Raw genomic sequence first — 19,502 nt, 5'->3', positions numbered from 1 at the left:
ACTGGCTGCTTCCCAAGCGCCTTCCCCGGCTGGCCTCAGCCAGGACCATCTCGACTGCTGAATCGGAGAGTCGGGTCGGGGGACAAGAGCACAGTGTACCGGGGGCTTGGGACGCAGCAGCACCTGCCTGCGCCAGTCACCAGGGGCTTAGACGGCTGCCGGGCTGGTTTTAGTCCTCTTTCCTCTGCTATTCTGAGGACTGAGCCCAGGGGGCTCTACCACGGAGCGACATTCCTGGGCTCCCTAAGTTGCCCAGGGTGGCCTTGAACTCGGGATCCTCCTGCCTTAGCCTCCCGAGTCACAAGAATCACAAGTGTGGGCCTGCGGCTGGCTCACACCCCTTTCATGAGGAAGGAAGCTGCCGGATGAGGTCACACTGCGCTCAGGTGGCTTCAAGTCTCCTCCAGGAGGCCTCGTCGGCTTCCCAGGCAGAAGCCACTCCAGGGCCTGTGACGTTGACGCACCCTTGACTCAGCCCCTCAGTGTCGGCCCACCGGGGTGTAGGGGGGCGGGAAGGGACGTGCCTGCTGCCTGTGATGTCCTCAGCAGAGCCCAGGAAGGGCTGTGGCTTCAGGAGGGGCACAGACTGGTGAAGAACTGCATAGGCTGCAGTTTGTATCAAACAACAGGGCCTCAAGATCAGACCCGGCCAGGGCCTAACCCCACGGAGAGGCACATGGAGGGACACAGGGCTGCTCTGGCTGCCTTCCTCTCCCTGAACCTCCTGGTAGGAGTCAACCAAGGGAAAAGACTCAGGTGGCAGCAAGAGGAGACTTAAGCCAGACCTAAGGAAGCACTGCCTGACAGAAAGGCTACAGAATACAATTCACCTCCAGATCATTTCTTCAGTGGGGCGCCAGAGTATGCGCTGGGAGGGCCCAACAAGAGAAGGCTGAGATGTGTCCTACCCACCTGGCAGCAGGTGAGAAGGAGGAGGAGTTTGCTAAGGTGTGGGGGACCACCTGCTGACAGACAGGGATGGAGATGGAGGGAAGGCCCAGAAGGCCCGAAGACGTGGGCGACCAGCCACGCTATACCCCAGGACCAGGGAGGAGGCGCGGGCAGGGGGCCGCGGCCCCACTGGACAGCACTGCTCCTGGGCTGGAGCAGGGCTGATCTGAGCCAGGCTGGGCAAAGCTGGCCCGCTGGCCTCCTCGGCCACTGGCTGCCTCCTCGACTGCTGGCTGCTCTCACCCTCCGGGGCCTGATGGTGCCTGGACTCCCCTTTGATCTGAAGAGGCAGATTTTCTTCTCTGCCCCGGCTTCCGTCCAGAGCCCCCGGCACCTCCACCCGGGAGCCCGAGCGCGGGACCACGTGGGAGGGGCGCCCCACTGGGCCTGGTCCACGTGCCCGCACGTCCTGACTCAGATGGCGGCCTCGTCCTGACCAACCCTCCGTGGACAAAATACCGCGTGCAGGGCCGGGTGGGGCTGCGGGTGGGGCACTTGTCCAGCACGCGGCCCGGGGTCAACCCCAGCCGCCACAGGCAGAAGAGGAAGGGGAGGACGCATGTCACCCCGCTCGGGGCTCAGCCTGGCCGTGGCTCGGAGCACAGCAGGCATCAGCTCCCAGCTGGGCAGAGCGCCTGGCAGGGGCCAGCCGTGTACTAAGCAAGGAGCATCCCGTGTCCCCTACTGAACACCCAGGACGGGGCAGGGGTCTGGCCGGGTGAGCGGAAGCGAGGGGGCTGCGGGACCCAGAAACACGCCTGCTCCCTGCCACCCCCACGTGCCACCCGCAGGAAACCCGGCCGCTAGCCCCACTCCTGCTCCTGGTCCCCAGGACCTTGGGTTGGCCGGCCCCGGCCCTGGCCCCTGTGGCCCCCTCCCCGAGGCCCCGGGAAGCCCACCCTGCAGCCACCTGCTGCCGCACACCCACTCCTCCGCTCTGCAGCGACCCTCCCCAGCCCCCGGCCCAGGCCGACACCCGGGACCTTCTCTGGAGGTGCCCAGCACCCTGCGCGTCCCCCACTGTGATCGGTTGGCTTCTGCTCTTTCCTTCGGTACAGGGGACAACGCCAGCAGGCACCCCAGGCAAGTCCCGGAGCGCCCCCAGCCCCGCCCTGCCTATTCCTTAAGCACCGAGGAAAAGTTCTTGAAGGCCAGAGCCTGGGTCTGGACAGCAGCCGCTCAGTCACCTCCCCGCTTCATTCATTCACCCCACTGGGCACCTGCTGTGCGCTGGGACCATGCTGGGCACTAGGGATTCAGCCAGGAGCTCCACGTAATGACCAGGCAGCGGGTGGGTAGGTGTCCAGCCCCCACCCTCAGATGCTGGGAAGTGGCAGGGGCAGGGGGCTGGCTGCCATCTCTAGCCACGTAGGAGAAAGTGTCCCAGGAAGGCAGGCTCCGCCTGGGCGGGCAGCAGCTCTGGGAGGGGCACCTGGGGCCGCAGCTCTGAGTCCCTCCTGCTTTGCCCTCTCCCACCCACCCGCACCTACACCATGGGAGATGGGCAAGCCGGGAGGGCAGGATGAGGGCCAGCTCCCGGCAGGCGGGGCTGCCCAAGGCGGGAGTGGAAGGGGAGGCTGGCTCAGCCAGGTGGGGCGCAGGTAAGCCAGGTAAGGGCAGGGTCTCGGGTCTCCTCCAGGGCACAAAGTTCCCCGAGGTGGGGTGGGTCGGGCACTGCCTCTACTCCATCCTCAAAGAGGCCCAGAAAGGGAGGCCGCCCAGCAAGGAGCAGAATGCCCTCCAGGCCCGCCTGACCCCTGGTCAGCAGAGACCCCTCGTTCCTCCTGCCGCACTACTGGCTCCCCAGGGCCTGTCCAGCTGGACACCCCAACACACTGAGCCCAGAGCCCAGAGCAGGCTGGCCCCTGGCCATACCTCTTGATGATGAAGTGGATGCTGTGTCTCTCCTCCAGGATCCGCTTTCAGCTTGGGGACCCCGTAAGTGCAGGGGCGCTTGAAGGGGATCTTGTCGGGGATTGCCCACGATTTCCACGGCCTCAGGGTCACAGGCGATCTTCCTGTAGGGGACGGGGACCATGTGGTCCAGGCCCAGGGCTTCCGCTGCAAGGACAATGGCAAGGCTGAGCGCCAGACGGAGGCTGAGGGAGGCGCGGGCCCCGGGCCAAGTTCACGACATCCTCCCTTCCCCCCGCCCAGGTCGGTGTGGTGGCAGGACCTCCTCATGTCCAGGGCTCCCATCCCGGCGACTCCCGAGGTCCTGCCGTGTGCTGCCACCACCTCTAACCTCTTCTGCCCCTCCTAGCCCCGGCTTCCTTGGCCTGGCTCTCTGGCCCACTGCGTGCTTCCCAGCCCTCCAGGCACCTCAGGACCTTGGCACTGGCTCTTCTGTCTGCCCTGGCCTCCTCCCTCCTCTCAGGTGTCACTTTCTGGGATCTAGACGAGGCTGGCAGCATGTGCTCCCGCACCTCGGTTGAATGAATGAGAGAACGGCGGGAGGAAGCACCAGGCTGGGTCAGCTCCTGTGGGAGCCGCCACACAGGTGGCTGGCGGGTGCGTGTGGGGCAGGTGTGCGCGGGTTGTAGGCAGATGAGTGCACATGGCTGTGTCTGGGTATGTGCGGGCGCATGCAGGTGTGTGTGTGCAGGTGCGTGCGGGCACATGCTCTCCTTTCACTCATCAGCGCGCACGCACGACCCAGGTGCGCAGGGCTGGCTTTGTGAGCCGCTGCCTGTGCTGTTCTCCCGGTCAATAGGTCTGGCCTGGTGCCCTCGGGGCCACTCGGTGCGGCTGTTCTCATTCACTCGTTCACACACACGCTTCTTGGCCCCACGCAGGGCCTGGCACGGGCAGGCCCTCCCCGGGCCCCGTGCTCTCCCCAGGCTGGAGGCCCACTCCCTCTCGTCTGCCCCACGTGCTGTGGACAGGCTAGTCACACTGTGCTCCACTGTCCCGTCAGGGGGCTGTCTGTGTCCCGCAGGCGCACAGCAGAGTGTCGCGGGGGCCGGGCAGAGCTGTCTGTCCCCCCCCCCAGCATTGTTTCTCTGTTGATGGCGCTCAGGTCCGCGTGGGTGGCTTTGGCAGCCAGTTCTCGCTGCGAAGTTCACACTTAGCTCGTTGTCAAATTAAACCCCTGAAGTCTCGACAGCTGTCACACGGCGCCTCCCCGCTGCCCCCCGCCTCCTGCCTGGAGACATGTCTGGGTTGGGGCTCTGTTTTCTGGGCCTGTCGGGTCAGGGACAGGCGATTCGGTGGATGGAGGCGCGACCCCGCCTGCCACTGCTGCTGGGAAGTGTCTGTGTGCAGGCCACACACGTCCCTGGCCCTTCTAGTCTCATTGCCGTCCCCAATGACGTCCTTGCTGTCCTTGGGATTTCCCGAACGCTGGGGACATACCCCTTACACTCTTCCTGCTTCTCCCCCTTATGCGCCCGCCCTGACTCTGGCCCTAGTTCCCCAGATTTGCTGAAAGGGCAGAGCCAGAGGGAGAGCCTGTCACCGGGTCTGTGACGCGAGCCTCGCCTGCCAGGCAACATGCCCTCTGGGCCAACATGGCGCGTCCTTCTCCCCAGGGGCCTGGACCCCCGGTGCGACACGCCTCCGGGGTCTGGCCCAAGTGCCGGCGTCTGAGAAGGCTGCGCGTCCTGCAAAGTCCCAGCAGTCAGGCCTGGTGGCGCCTGGGTCTCACCGCGGCCTCCGGGGCCAGCCTGGCAGGACAGAGCTGCCCAGGCAGTCAGGCCGCTGCGCCCCTCCCCTGCTCTCCCGCGCCAGCCGGTGGGGCGCACACCTGCCTGGGTGGGGCCGGCTCGGGCAGATGTGCCCTGGCAGCAGGAGCCCTGAGGGCGAGGGAGGAGTGGTGGGCCAGGGTGGCCACATCAAAGGCGCAGGGCCACCCAAACACGCCTGCTCCCGGCCAGCTGCCCGGCGCAGCCCAGATCAAAGGGCACTGGGTCCACCCTGCGTCTGCGCCTGTCCCACCTCAGCTTCCTCAGCTGCTCTTCCCTCCTGACCAAGCACTTCGTGCTGGCCGAGCAACCACTGCATACCCCGAGCACCACTGCATACCACTGAGCACCACTGTATACCACCGAGCACCATTGCGTACAACTGAGCATCACTGCTACCACTAAGCACCACATAGCACTGAGCGCCACTGCATACCTCTGAGCACCACTGCATACCACTGAGCAGCACCGTATACCGCCAAGCACCACTGCGTACAACTGAGCACCACTGCATACCACTGAGCACACCCAGCCACTTGCTGGAGCCCCTGAGACCATGGTCACCCTGCATCGCCTGTTGGCACCTGGCCCAGGGTGCAGGCTCCAGTACAGGACTGGCCAGCGAGGGGTCAGCAAACGTGTGGGAGGACTGGAGGAGGAGGAAGGCAGGAGGGGACTAGGAAGCAGGGCGGAGGCAGGAAGGGTTGAAGCTCCTGGTGAAGCTGCCGGCGGGGGAGGCAGAGGCCCGACGGAGGCCACGGCAGCGCCTGCTGGATCCCGGGCCCGTGGCCTCGGCTCTGGGTGTCCCTCCCTCTGCTCTCTAAGCACTGTGTCACGCGCAGGGACAACCCTGCAGCTGGGGTCAGCACCATGCAGGTGGAGCTCGGTGACGTCCCACCTGTCAGGGAGTGATCCTGGGCCTCTAGTCGCCCCCAGGGCCGGAGAGCCACCCGCCCAGGCAGGGGACACACCGCACGTGGCTGTGGAGCGGGGCTCACAGACAGCCCAGTAAAGGCCGAGCAAGCAGGCGGGGAGGTGGTGAGGCCCGAGGAGGCCCAGCAGGCACGTCCTGGCTCAGAGCGAGCGGCTGGCACCTGCTCCGGCCTGTCCTGTGTTGGGGACCAGGGCCCAGTCTTGACCCACGCGGCAATGACAGGCACAACTTGCACGGGACGGGGACCTTCAGGGCTGGGCACCTAGGAGGAGGTGGAGGAGGCCCCCAGGCTGAGCCGTGGCGAATACCGAGGTGCCCAGGCCCTAGTGCCAAGGGGGGTGGCAGGGGGGGTGCGGCGAGGCGCCGGGGACCTGGGCGCACAGCACTCTCCCCTCAGGGGACATGGGCCCAGGGCTCGCCCCCAGCTCCGCCCCCAGGAGCCGAAGGAAAATATTGACACAGCCGCCCCCGCCCAGGCGGCTGGCAGCAGGCTGGCATACGGCTCCCGCCTGGCGAGCTGGGCGCCCACTCACCGTATCTGCTGTTGAACAGGATCTGCACACACTCGCGCAGCGTGTTGATGTCCTCCGTCTCCTTGATGAAGGCGTCCCACTTCTCTATCAGAACACAGGGGGCCCCGTCAGGGCCGGCGCTGTCCCACCACGTGGACCCCTGGCCTCGGCGTCCTCCCACCTGCTCTCGCCTCTGTCCCCGTGTGCCCTGTGCGCTGCACAGGCTCAGGTCTGCCACCCCAGCCTCCCTGGCCTTGGGCAAGCAGGGGGTTGGAGGGATCTCCCTGCGGAAACTTTTCTCCCAAGTACTGGGGTTGAACCCGGGGCGCTTGACCACGAAGCCTTGTCCCCGGCTCTTTTGTTTCTCATTCTGAGACCGGGTCTTGCCAAGTTGCCGAGGCCGGCCTCAAACGTTCCATCCTCCTGCCTCAGCCTCCCAAGGTGCTAGATTTACAGGTATGCACCAGCATGCCTGGCCCCTGGGAACTTCTGAACGCTGCTCTGACTTCCATTTTGCAGTCAGGAAGACTGGCACTCAGAACCCTGCTGGAGACACCACGAGGGGTCCCCAGCAGCACTGTCCCGTGTTCTGCCTCCCACCAGGCTCCTCCATCTGGACGGCCAATTTCCTTCGCTTCTTCACAAGGGCTTGACCTTGTTTGGGCAGAAGGTGGTCCCAATTCTGGTGCCAGGGGACTGGGTTTTCTTAAAGAGCCTCTGACTAGAGGTAAAGACCCTCAGAGCCAAACTGCCAGAGAGCCTCAGTTCACTCCGTCTTGGTACGACCACGGCCCGTTTCCCTGTCCTCACTCCCTCTGTGCAGTTCTTCTGAAATCTGCCTACATATGTGTTTGGGCTTCTGTTTATTTGTAGTGCTGCAAATGTAGCCAGGGCCTTGAGCATGCTAGGCGAGTGCCTGCCACTGAGCCGCACAGCCCTGCATTTCTTTCTCCTTTTTAAAATTTAATTTTATCTTTTGTAGTACCGGGGATTGAACTTGGGGGCCCTCAACCACTGAGCCACATCCCCAGCCCTATTTTGTATTTTATTTAGAGACAGGGTCTCACTGAGTTGCTTAGCGCCTTGCTTTTGCTGAGGCTGGCCTTGGACTCGCCATCCTCCTGCCTCAGCCTCCTGAGCCACTGGGATGACAGGCCTGCACCACCTCGCTCGGCTTCTTTTTTTTACTAGTCCTTCTTCAAGAGGTGGAGCGTAATCCTTCTCTGAGTGCTGGCTGATCAAATTTCAGGCTCTCGTGATAAGATGTGGTGAAAGTGACCAGCAATTTCTGAGGCAGGGCCTCTCCCCTCCCTCTCAGATCACTAACTCGGGGGGGAACCAGCTGCCACGTGGGGAGGAAGCTCAAGCAGTCCTGGAAGGACCAGCCCACATGTGAGGCACTGAGGCCCCCTGCCCACAGCCACAGGAGTGGGGCTGGAGGATCAGCCAAGTCTCTGGACGAGACGGCAGCCCCGGCTAAGACCCCGAGCCAGCACCACCCTGTCAAGCCGCTCCTGAGCTCCTGACCCCCAGAGACCGTGAGGCCCCCAGGGCTTCTCGGGAGTACATTGTGGGGTGCTCTGCTAACCCATGCCGACTCGGCCCCTTTGGCGGGGGCTCCCTCCTTCTCTCACGAAGAGCTGGTGGACGCAGTTCCGTTTCAGCCAGCCAACCACCCAGCACCCGCTCTGCCTGGGCGCCGTGGGCACTGCCTACCTGACTTGTCGTGGACGATGGAGAAGAGGATGCGCTTGGAGGCGTGGACGTTCTGGATGAGCGGCCCTCCCGGCCCTGGGGGCTTCTGTCCTGGACAAGGGAGAGAAGGGTACGGGTTCCAGGGGCTTTCACACCCAGCCCCGGGCACACGGCCTATGACAGGAACGCGAGGCCGTCCCCTGAGCAGGGTCCCGCGTCATCCTGTACCAGAATCTCCTATCCAGATGCCAGAGCCACCAGAGTGGGTGTGGACGGTCCCCTTTCCAGGTGGGGACAGTCAGCCTGCACGCTGGGGAGGGACTCTGACTTAATAGCAATATCACTTAAAAGCACCTACTCTGCGCTTTGAACTTGAGCACCGGCACCCCCTGCAGCTCAGCCTGCTGCCCTTCCCAGAGCGGTCACTCGGCCTGACTAGTCCAGGGCCTCTCCCGGCAGGTGAGCTCGCTGCCCCGAGCGGCACCCCAGCCCGGGAAGCAACTTCTGCTGGAGCCGCTGCTCTGTCACTCAGTCACGGCAACAGCCCTGGCCAGAGCCAACCCTGTTACAAGTGGAAAATTCCACACCTGGCCTCAGGGATGGGTCCAAGTCACAGCAGGTGTGCTAAAAAATTGTTCAAAGCCAGGCACGGAGGAGCACACCTGGAATCCCAGCAGCTCAGGAGGCTGAGGCAGGAGGATGGCACGTTAGAGGTCAGCCTCAGCAGCCTCGCAAGGCCCCAAGCAACAGTGAGACCCTGTCTCAAAATAAAAAGGCTGGGGATATGGCTCAGCGGTCCAAAGAACCCCAACACCAAAAAAAAAAAAAAAAAAAAAAAAAAGCATAAAATGACATCTAGGCTGCCTACATGAGGCAATCGAGGGAAGAGAAGGGATTTTGTGTTTAGACGTCCCCAAATACCTCATTACGCATATGCCACACCTTCCAAAATCAGGGAAAACTCTAACCTCTGGTTTGTTCTGGCCCCAAGCATTCTGGAGAAGGGATATTCAATCTGAATCTGTACAAGCAACCCCATGTCACAGGTGAGGAAACCGAGGCTCAGACATACACAGCTACTAGGCAGAAGAGCCAGGAAAGGAGCCAAGCCCTCCTCACACTGCTCTGCTCTTCTGCCCCAGGCCGGGCCGGGCTGGTAAGTACTAGGTGCTCATTAAATGTACACGGGCTGACGGGGCACGCCTCCCTTTGGACTCCTTGAGGACGCCCCTCAGGCACCACCTGGTGCAGGGGGCTGAGCAAAGGCCAGGTCCAACAAGGCCTCAGCCAGGACGCCCTCCTCCCAGACGTGCCTGGGACGATGACCCGCACCCGCAACCACGCCCCGGCCCCAGACTCAGGGCCCAGCAGCAGGGTTACCACAGCAGTCGAAGTCCTGGGCGCCGGGGGCCTTGGGCTCAGGCCCGGGCCGGCCCAGGCCCAGGTCACCGGGGGCCAGCGGGCAGGCGGGCGGCTCCTGCTTGAGCTCGCGGAGGGCGTGCGCCGGGAGCGCGGCGCTGTACAGGAAGCTGGCCACGGAGGAGGCGGCGGCGGTGGGGGGCAGGTCCTGGGGGCGGCCTGGGGACCTGGCCGTGCAGGCTGCAGTCCCGAGACCCTTAGGCAGCAGGGAGACGCCGCTCAGCTCCACCAGGGCCTTCGAGTCCCGCCCGCCTTCGTCGAGGGGCCTGGGGAAGCAGAGGGCACGGGAGGTTCGTGCATGTCCTGCCCCGTGCCGCTCTGCCTGGGTGGGGGGCGGCAGGGGCGTGGTGTGCCCAGAGCCCCGGCTGGGCACTGAGGCCGTGGCCCTGCTCCTTGGCCTCCGCTGGCTGCCTCCCTTCCTCTGCCCGCCTACTGTGGGGGTGCCCCGGCACTCAGGTCCGATGTGAAGCCCGCCTGCCTTTCCGGCCGAGCCTGAACCACCCCACCTCCTGGGAGCTGCTAACTCATCAACCCCAGCCTCCAAACCCAGCTCAGCCTCCCGTGGAGGCCCCGACCTCCACTCCCACACACGCTGTCCCTGGCACCTGGAGCGCCTCGCGGGCAGTAAAGGTCACTTTGCAACACGCGTATCCCGGGAGAGCTCCACGCTCAGGCTCCGCCCCTGCTCTGAGACTGGCCATCCGCCTGGCCTCATGGGCCACACCTGGGTCCCCTGCGCTCTGGCTGGGCAGTGCGCTGGGCGGGCCAGCCGCCTCCTCACCTCTTGAGCTTGAAGCGGATGCGGTGGCTGTGCTCCAGGATGGCCATGAGGGCCTCGGGGTCGTACTCGGCCGGCCTCCGGAAGGCCAGGCCCTCGGGCAAGCCCTGCACGGCCAGCAGCCCCGGCTCCCTGAGCAGCCTCTCGTAGGGTAGGGGCACCACACTGGCCCTGCCCAGGGCCTCACCTGTCGGGGAAGCAGGAGGGGCTCAGCACTGGGCCGCCAGGCCGGCCGGGAGGTGTGGAGGGACCCCCTGCTGCAGGGCCTGGAGGCAGATAGGCCGGGGAAACCTTGCTGGCTGAGGACAGACCCCGTGGGCACCGAGGGCTGGGGTGCCCTGGCAGAGCCCCTGCTCCCCTGGACAGTTATCCTCTCCATTCGAGCTCTGGGAGGGGAAGGGGCTCCAGGCGGGGGGGCCGGGATGAGGAGAAGAGAGGGCAGGGACGGAGGAGGGGCCAGCAGGCCAGAGAGCCTGGCATGAAGGGAGAGGATGAGGGAAAGTAAGAGGACAGAGGAGGAACAAAGAGGGGACTTGGCAGTGGCCACACCTGTAATCCCAGCTACTCAGGAGGCTGAGGCAGGAGGATCGCAAGTTTGAGGCCAGCCTCAGCAACTTAGCAAGACGCTCTCTCAAAATAACAAATAGAAGGTCTGGGATGCGGCTCATGGGGAAGCGCCCTGGGTCCCCCCTGCGCCCACACACACACACATCCATGTGGCCAGAGGAGGGGACGCTGAGAAATGGGGAGGAGAGGAAGAGGAAACGGACAGGAGGAGTGTGGGGGGGGACAGAGGGAGGGAGGGCGGGGACAGAGGGCCAGGGCTTGGGGACGCCTTTGGTCACCCCATACTGCTGTCCCCACCCAGAGCTAGAAAGAGGTCTGGACCCTTCAGCCACTGGCCCCCCAAGGTGAGCAAGGGAGACCCAGGCCAGATGGGCAGGGGTGCAGCAGGGCTCACGAGGCCCTGTGGCTGGCAAAGTGACCAAGCAGCACAGCCAGTGCGTGTGACCAGCCTTCCACCCTGGTGGCCAGCAGGGTACCCAGGGCCTCTGGGCCTCCACCCTCGGCCTTCTTCTGATCCCAAGCCAGCAAGTTTCCTCCCAGATCTCTATTCCACACAACCAAAGCCTGCGGTAAGGAACGAATACGTAAAACGACTTCGTGACAAATGAGGCGGGGGTCCCCAGGGACCTGCCCAAGGTCCTCCAGGGAGTGTGAAGGTCACTGCTGGGGCCCTGAGACTTCCTGTAATCTCTTCCCAAGAGAGGTCAGCCAGGCCTTCTCTCCGCCCCCTGCAGGACGGGCCAGGCTGAGTGGCACTCACTCAGTCATTCAACAAACACGCTCCAAGCACCTGCCGGAGCTGGGCCCTGAACCTGCAGGCTGGGGACAGCCAGAAAGGGCAAGCGTCACCCTAGAGGGGACAGTGGGAGCCAGAGGGGCCCCATCCCAGGAGGAGAGGCTCCCTGAGGCTAAGCCTCAGAGCGTGACACAGGTGTCCCCCAGACAGGGACGGAGAGGGCAGCTGCCCAGGACACAGCAGGGCCAGAGCATGCTGGAGAACAGGACGGGGTTCTGGGAGGTGGGTCAGGACGCCCATGGAGCTGAGCGTGCAGATGAGGCTGGAGGGACCAGACAGCCAGGGAGGGTCCCACACAGGCTGAGGTGACGGAGCCCCCAAGGCGAGGAGGACTGAGCTCGGAGAAGACACCTTGGCACCTGGGCAGGGGTGTGGCAGGGGTGGCCGGGAGCCGGCCTCGGGGCCTTGGAGGCAGGGCCTTTCTCGTCTTGCAGCCCTGGGGACGAAGCCAGGGGCTCCCCCACCACGGGGCTCGGCCACCAGCCCCGAGGCCGTTTCCAATGCAGAGCTGGCACTGACCGGAGGGGACGGGGTGGCAGTTCAGGAAGGGGACTGGGTGGGACACCGGCTGGGCCAGCAGCCCCAGGCCGGGGAGTCTGACTGCAGGGCCCCCTCAGGCGCGGGGCGCCCACCCCGGGGCCCCGAGTGCAGCGAGGAGGATCTTACTATAAAGAACATCAAACACCTCCTCTACCATCTTCCGCAGCAGGTACACGTCGGAGCCGTGCTCCAGGGAGGACCGCGGGACGCTCCGGCAGCCCCCGTCGCCCCGAGGCATCTTCTTGGGGTGTTCTCCCTCCGGATCCTTCCACAGGGGCCCTCCTGGGGGACACAGAGCACACCGGGTCACCGTGAGCACTTGTCTCAAAATGCAGCCTCGGGCTGGGAGGCGTCGGCCCGCTGTCTGGCAGCCAGGAGCTGCACCGGCGAATGATGATGGGTGACGAGGACCCGCCCCGGCCGCCCCGCGAGGGCCAGGCCTGGCCACCTCCACCTTGCTGTGTGACCTCAGCAAGGCCCCGCCCTCTCTGAGCCTCAGTCTGAACACCCATGGTAGCTCAAGAGACGTCCGTGCCACCCACTCCACCGTCCCCAGGCTAATGCTCTCCACCTTCAGCAACCTGGTCCCCTGTTCTCTACGCTGCCGGAGGCGGAGACGACGGGACCCCATCAGGAGGCCATCAGCTACAAGGAGGCAGGTTCCGGCCAGGCTGGGGGCCTGGGTGCATGCCTGGACCCTTGTGGAACATGCTAGAAGTGGCCCCAGGAAGTGGGTGGGAGGGCCCTGCGGCAGCCCCCTCCCACCCCAGCCTGCTCCCCTCTGGGATCCGCGAGGCTGGAAATAAACCGGCTGCGTCCCTGGGGCTATAAATAGTGGCTCTTTCTGGCTCTGGGCACCAGGTGCGCCCTCCCCGCCCCGCAGGCTGGTGGCGGTGTGTGTGGCCAGCCCAGCAGCCCCCGACCCCAGAGAAGGTCGGGCTGTGGGGCACGGGCGGGGGAAGCAGCTGCCCCCACTGACCAGCCTGCGGAGGGGCTGAGGCCAGGTGCTGAGTGCTGGCCCCGAGGACCCGCGTCCCTGCAGACCAGCAGCTTGAGGCTGGGGGTCCGGCCGAGCACCCTCACCCCACGCCTGGGGCGGGGCGCGGGGCATCGGGGCTTCCGCACCTCGAGATCTTCACTCACACAGGACACGGGGGACCCAGGCTACACCCGAGCTCCGGCCGCCGCGTCCACGCCGCGCAGCATGTCTCGGGTCTCAGGCTCTGTGACCGGGACCTGCTGGGGCGTGAGGAGCTTCCCACCCGAGCGCAGGAGCTCACAGGCCGGGGTTCGGAGCGCTCGGTGGTTTCCGGATCACAGTGCCCGGCGGCAGCGGGCGCTCCTGGCCTGTGCTCGGGCCGGGGCTGGGCCCTGGTCCTGAGGGGCCCTGCAGGAAGGTGACACTGCCCTCCTCAGGAGGAGGCACCAGGCCCCTGGAGGGGTCGAGGGCACAGGGTGCAGATGTGGGGGGGCCAGAGGGCGCAGGGCGCGAGCGTGGGGTGCCAGGGAGGGCGGAAGGACGTGGCTCTGGAGGCTGGGAAGGCCTTCCAGGTCCTTCCAGCTGGGCGGAGGCAGCGGCCAAGGCTGAGGAGAGGGAGGACCGGGGACCCGGGTCCAGAGGGGCCGCAGAGGCTCACTGGGCTACGAGGGGCCCAGAGGCCCAGCAACAGGAGGCTCGGGGCGGCAGAGGCCCCTCTGCTCTGGAGGGCGGCCTGGGCCCCGGCAGGGCCCCTGGGTGCCAGCTGTGCACCCACCTGACTTTCATGGGGAGCAGCGGGGAGAGCGGCAGCCTCAGGACCCCAGACCCACTCGCCACCCCCTCGCCATGAGTCACAGGGGCGGCACGTGCCCCCTAGGCCTTGCCTGGCCACCAAGGGCCACCCCTGCCGAGCGCGCCCCACTGGGCAGTGCCTGGCCTGGACCTGGGCTCAGGCTGTCCCCAGGAGCCCCAAGAGGCAGCTCTGAGATGACACACTGTGGCAGTTACAGTGCCCACCCCCAGGGCCGAAGTGGGGACAGAGGGACTCGCTGGGTGAGCCTGTGGCACGCGCGCCCACCCACCATAGCCGGACCAGTGCCTGTGGCCCTGACTCAGGGACGCACGGCTGAGGGGAAGACCTGGGCACAGACACCAGGCCTGGGTCCCCACCGGCCTCAGGCAGCCAGCCACGATGGACCAGGGCACTGGACGGGCTGCAGGGGCGGGCGGGCACCGAGGGACGCGGTACTCACGGCAGAACCTGAGGAAGTCCGTCTGCAGCTCCTTGCGGGCGTTCAGGAACACCCGGCCCTTCTCGGTGCCCACCACGAAGGCACTCTCATCGTGCACGGCCACGCAAGCCACCTCGGCGTTCAGCTTGGACAGCGCCGAGCACTGTGGGCGCAGGGGAGTGAGCGGAAGGGCCTCGCGGCCCCTGGGACCCAGCCGCACCGGGAGCGGCCGCCCTCCCCTGTCCTGGTCTTAGGATGGGAGAGGGACAGTGAGGGACAGCCCTGGCTGGAAGGGGGACATGCCCTCCACTTCTGCCTCTGAGGCCCTCCTTGCTCTGGGGGGTCTTCCACCTCGGCCCGGCCCAGGGACAGTCCTGCCTGCCCTGGGCTGTCCTCAGACCCTGGAGGAGGAGGGATGGGCCCCAGCAGAAGCTGGACTCAGGCAGAGGGGCTTCCCCTGCGGCTGGGCACCTCCTGCGTTGCCCGGGCTCTGGCTTCCCCTTCTGCAGAGCGGGGGACAAGGAGCCCGCACCCAGAGCTCGGGAGGCTTTTGATGGAGACTGCTGGCGGGAAGCCACCTCTGAACTGGGCCACCTCTGTGGGTCCGCCAGCCCCGAGTCAAGGCTGGCAGCTCCAGAGCACAAAGGGTCCCTCAGATGCCAGCATCTGGGCTGAGCGTCTGCCTCAGCAGGAAAACCCTGCCTGCAAAACCTGTGGTATACAGTTGGCGCCTGATAAATGCTACTTTCTATCTTTCTGTAAGTGCTCACTGACGGCTGCCAAGTCTGGCTTCTGATTAGAAGTTCTGTGCTGTGTGACTGCGGATGGCTCCTCAACCTCTCTGAACCAGGATCCTGTCTCCTAGGGATGGCGTGGGGCCAGCAGGCCCGTCCCCCAGGGTCTCCTGTTGGGGTGCTCACTTCCTGCTCTCTAAGATGGAGCACAGCCCCGTCCCCGCTCCTGCGTAACTGCAGAACACGGACCCAACACCAAACAGGCCGCCGGCTCTGCCAGGGAGGAGCGGCCAGCAGGGCTGGAGAGGCCCCTCGCCTGAAGGCCCCCGAGCACAAGGCCATCAGGAAACGTGGGAGCCCCCCGGGCCCCTGCAGGCTGTCTGAGGACCTGTCCTGAGCTCTGGAGGACACCGGACGTCACTGTCACCATGAGGGTCGCCCGGGAAATCCTTAAAGGGCCCAGAGGCGGCCGGGGCTGCCTCGTTCAGTCGCTGGGCAGCTATGGGGTCACTGGCTCCTCATCCCAGGCTCTGAAACACCCGGCGCTGCCCGGGGCCTCTTTCTGCAGCTAAGGCCACGCTCTCTGTCTGCACCGTCCAGCACGTAGCCCCTGGCCACCTGTGGCTACGTAGCCCTTGGGGTGAGTCGCCTGTGACTGAACAGCTGGACGTCTCCTTTGTTTCATTTTAACTGATCCCAGTCCAACTACCAAAAGCCACTGTGGCCAGGGGCCTTAAAACTAGTTATGCTGTGTGACACCAGGCCAAGTTCTGCCCTCTCTGAGCGTCAACTACATCATCCTAAAACAGAGGCAGAGAGATTTTTTTGGCCCCTGCCTGCTCCCAGCACAGAACCTCCCAGGAGAGGGATACCGTTACATCCTAACCGGCCGGGAGAGCCCGGCGGCCCACCCGGGGACGGGACGTGACAGGACGTGAACAGGTGGGCGCTCTCACCATGGAGTCCAGGGCCGACACCAGGCTGGTGATGATCTCCTCTTTGCGGGCGAAGGCGGAGTTCCAGCGGTCAGGCCCGCAGCCGTTGGCGGGGATGTCACAGCGCTTCCCCAGCAAGGCCATGGTCACCTGGAGAGGGAGGGAGACGGAGGGCGGTGGGCGGTAGGCACTCGGCCCCAAGGGAGGGCTCGTGGTGCCGGCCGCCCCACCCCCAGGCCCCGGACTCTGAGGCTCGGCAGATGGAGGCCGCGTGCCTCATGGAATCCGAGCCCTCGAGAGCCTGTGGTGGTCCGCATGCAGACCCCCTCGGTGTGGACTCAGGGGACAGCATAACTGGCAGAGGGGTCTCTTGGCGCGACCTCCCAAATCTGAACCCCCACCCCCTGGCCACACCCAGCGCCAGCGCCAGGACTAGCCTCCAGATAGGCCCCAATCCCACCTTTGCCCCGCTCGGCGGCCCTCCCCTGCTCACACACCCTCCATGGCTCCCTACTGCCCCTGGAGTTCCGGACTCTGGAACTAGTTCCCTGCCTGCCTCCCCTCGCGCCTCCGCCCCCAAAAGACACCAGGGTCCTCCCGGCTGAGTCCCTTGCCTCAGCCCATCACAGGCATCGACAGCCAGCCTGGTCGGGGGGCCCTCGCTGGCCTCTCCAGAGCAAGCCGCGTGTCCCCAGGGCAAGGCCACTGACCTGGCCTCCCAGCCTCGATCTACTGCCTGCTGTGGGGCTCAGTGTGGGGTGTAGATGGCGCAGGGCAGAGGCCGCCTCCCCTGACTGGTGCGTCCCCAAGGCAGGACTTTGTCCCGTCGTTAAGGGGCTCCTGCAGGGCAGAGGTGCCTGTCGGCGTCCTGGGGCACCTGTGGACTAGGAAGGCCTCCCCCCAGGCCCTGGCCTCCCTCGGCGGGCTCTGTCCTGCTCCCGATCTCCTGACCCCGGAGTGAGCAGGGCCCACCAGCTGCCCCAGGGCAGTGCTGCCCATCCCCAGTGCAACCAGAAACAGCCCAGGGGGGCCCGTTTCCCTCCCTGGACTCAGTCCAGGGCTGAGCTGCTCCCTGCTGGGTGTCAGTGGCCAGGTCAGGGGGACGGGCGGGGCAGGGCTGCAGGCCTGGAAGGCGCCCAGGGATGTGGACTCTGGATGCCACTGGGCAGATGGGGAACCAGCGGGCAGAGGTCCGCAAGGCCTGGCGCCTGGAGGGCACAAGCCCAGGGCGTCTTGAGGCCACACTGTCCTCTAGACAATAAGCTCTGCAAGGCACAGCCAGGTCTGACTGCACTTCTGCCCCAGGGCCACCTCAGGGCCCCACGTATGCCATGGGCCGAGGCGTATGGTCCCCGTCACAGAATGGTGCTAGGCAACCAGCGACGGCCCAGGCGACAGAAACACCCAGAGAAGCCAGGTGGGCGCGGGCGGCAGCGGGCAGGGCTGGCTCCGGCCTCGGCTCTGCTTCACTCTGCTCGTTGGCTGGGGCTGAAGACTGAGCCACGCCGGTCAGCTGGCGCTTGGTCAAAATGTACATTGGAGCCAGCACCGCGGCGCACGCATGTTATCCCAGCAGCTGGGGAGGCTGAGGCAGGAGGACCGTGAGTTCAAGACCAGCCTCAGCAACTCAGAGAGGCCCTAAGCAACTCAGCGACACCCTGTCTCAAAAATCAAAACACAACAAAGGGCTGGGGATGTGGCTCAGAGGTCGAGCACCCCTAGATTCACTCCCCAGCACCCCCCCAAAAAAATCTATAGCCTGCTACTAAACGTTTCTGGAGGCACTTCACCTGCTGGTCCCAGTGTTCTGAAACTTGGAAATCCCGGGACTGGAGGGAGGCGGAGGGAATGACGGGCCGTGGGAGGTGGGCGGATCCCGGATGACACCGCTCAAGGGCCAGGAGGCAGGCCCTGCCGTGGCCCCGGGCCATTTGGTGGCAAAAAGTCCACCAGGACCCTTGCGGAGGCAGCTGGGAGCTCTAGAGTAGAGGCCCTGATGCTGCACCCCCCACCCCCACCCCTGCCACCCCGGGTCCATTCCCAGCAGGAGCCCCAGGCACTCGCACCAGCTCCTTCGGGCTCCTTCTGGCAGGGTCCTAATCAGGTTAGGAAGGAGCCCGGCTGGGAGAGGGGTACAGCTGGGTGGGGGCGGCAGGGAGGAGCCACTGCCCCAGGTGCCCGGAGGAGACCCAGGCCCGGGGCCACACCAGCCGCTGCTGTTCCTCGTCGGTCAAGGGGCCCAGGGGGACAGGGCACACCAAGTACCGCGAGCAGCCAACCATGAAGCCAGGGAGACGGGCCGTCAGAGGGGAGCCCCAGCCCGGCAACCACGGGGGGACATCGGGACAGACGTCAGACGAGGCTCTGGCTCCCGAGAGGCACAGCGGTCAGCACGCGCTCGGTGCCGAGGGTCACTGGCTCAGGCTGGACGCGGACACCGTCCTGCTCCTTTCTCCTGCCTGCTTCTAGGACCATCCCGGCCCTGCCAGCTCAGCACCAGATGCACCAGATATCCGCCTCTGGCCACCTGCAGTCCAGGCCACTGGCCTCGCACGTGCCATGGCCGCCCCGCTGGGTGCTCTCAGCAAGGCCCCCTGCACGGAGGCCCTGTGGGCACCGTCCTTTGCCTCTGCCTTCTGCACTGGCTCCAGGCCTGGCCAGGTCTGGGGCCACCTCCTGCCAGGGCCAGCCAGCCTGTGGCCCGGCCACTCACTGCCCACCCCTCCTAGAACTTTCCTCACGGAAGCTGCCGCATCTGGACCACCTGCTTCCTGCCCACGAGGCCAGAGGCTTGTCTGCCCCGTTCCCCGGCTGCAGCCCTGCCCGTGCTCCCGGGCTCCAAGATACACACGGGAGTGACTGGTGCTCAGGTCCACCACCCCTGGAGCGGAGGCGCCCTGCAGGCAGGGCCTGGCGACCCCTGGCCAGGAGCCACACGGAGCCCACAGCTGCTCGCACGGGTCCACGGCGGAGCCGAAGGGGATGGAGGACGGAGGCTGGCCGCGTGTCCACGGGTGGGCGGCCCCGTTGGCACACGGGTGTCCCAGACAGGTACTCCAGGTGCGCCCGCATCACCTGCCGCCCGTCAGAACTGTCTGGAGTGAGCGTCCTTGCTACGGCGTCCCTCTCTAAGACAAGAGGGGACTTCCCCAGGGCCCAGCCCGTGTGCATGTGGGGACGCGGCCTGTCTGCCTCCAAGTCTGAGGCGGGAGGGCTGTGATCCCACAGCGACCTGGACAGAGACCAGAGGGCCGAGGGCAGCGCTGACCTGCAGCCTGCATGACCGCTGGCCCTCGGATGCCCAGGAACTGCCTGGATTTAGCACAGAGTCCTCGGTCCCAGGCAACCGTGGAGAGTTGGTCACCGGCCCCCCGTCCTGATACAGGGCCCTGTTGGCCAGGGGCCCACACTTCTCCCTCAGCAGCAAAGAACATGGACGGACACGAAGTAGGAAGGTGCACGTCCATCCTCTGGGTCCCAAAATATCACGTCGCTTACTGAGGTGAGAGACGGGCCTGGGGACGCAGGCAGGGGGCCAGGGAGCAAGGCGAGGAGGACGAGGGGCCGCTTCACCTGCGGGGGGGAGACCAGGACGACACCTCCTTCAGGGGTCGGTGGGTCTGTGTGTGAACCCAAAGGGCAGAGCCAGGGCAGGTGGAGGGGTGCCACCTGGAAGGTGCTGGGTTCCAGGCCCGGGCTCTGGAGCATCCCGTGACACCTGCCCCTCGCTCCGTGTCCCAACCCACC

The 19,502-nt window shown here is 65.6% G+C and overlaps 1 protein-coding gene across 1 annotated transcript in view; it reads right to left on the bottom strand.

The window, feature by feature from the left end:
* Nucleotides 1-19,502, bottom strand: part of GTF2IRD1 (GTF2I repeat domain containing 1) — an 84,044-nt gene that overhangs the window by 38,170 nt on the left and 26,372 nt on the right. Inside the window, 12 exon segments of the mRNA XM_079120726.1 lie at nt 2,827-2,873; nt 2,875-2,928; nt 2,930-3,012; nt 6,102-6,185; nt 7,797-7,886; nt 9,156-9,343; nt 9,345-9,387; nt 9,390-9,460; nt 9,976-10,159; nt 12,002-12,157; nt 14,108-14,249; nt 15,777-15,905. Coding sequence (XP_078976852.1) covers nt 2,827-2,873; nt 2,875-2,928; nt 2,930-3,012; nt 6,102-6,185; nt 7,797-7,886; nt 9,156-9,343; nt 9,345-9,387; nt 9,390-9,460; nt 9,976-10,159; nt 12,002-12,157; nt 14,108-14,249; nt 15,777-15,905 — 1,271 coding nt within the window.

Source organism: Sciurus vulgaris, assembly GCF_902686455.1.
Source record: "Sciurus vulgaris genome assembly, chromosome: 18".
NCBI classification, from domain to species: Eukaryota; Metazoa; Chordata; class Mammalia; order Rodentia; family Sciuridae; genus Sciurus; species Sciurus vulgaris.
This window is presented reverse-complemented; position numbering and strand designations above follow the sequence as displayed.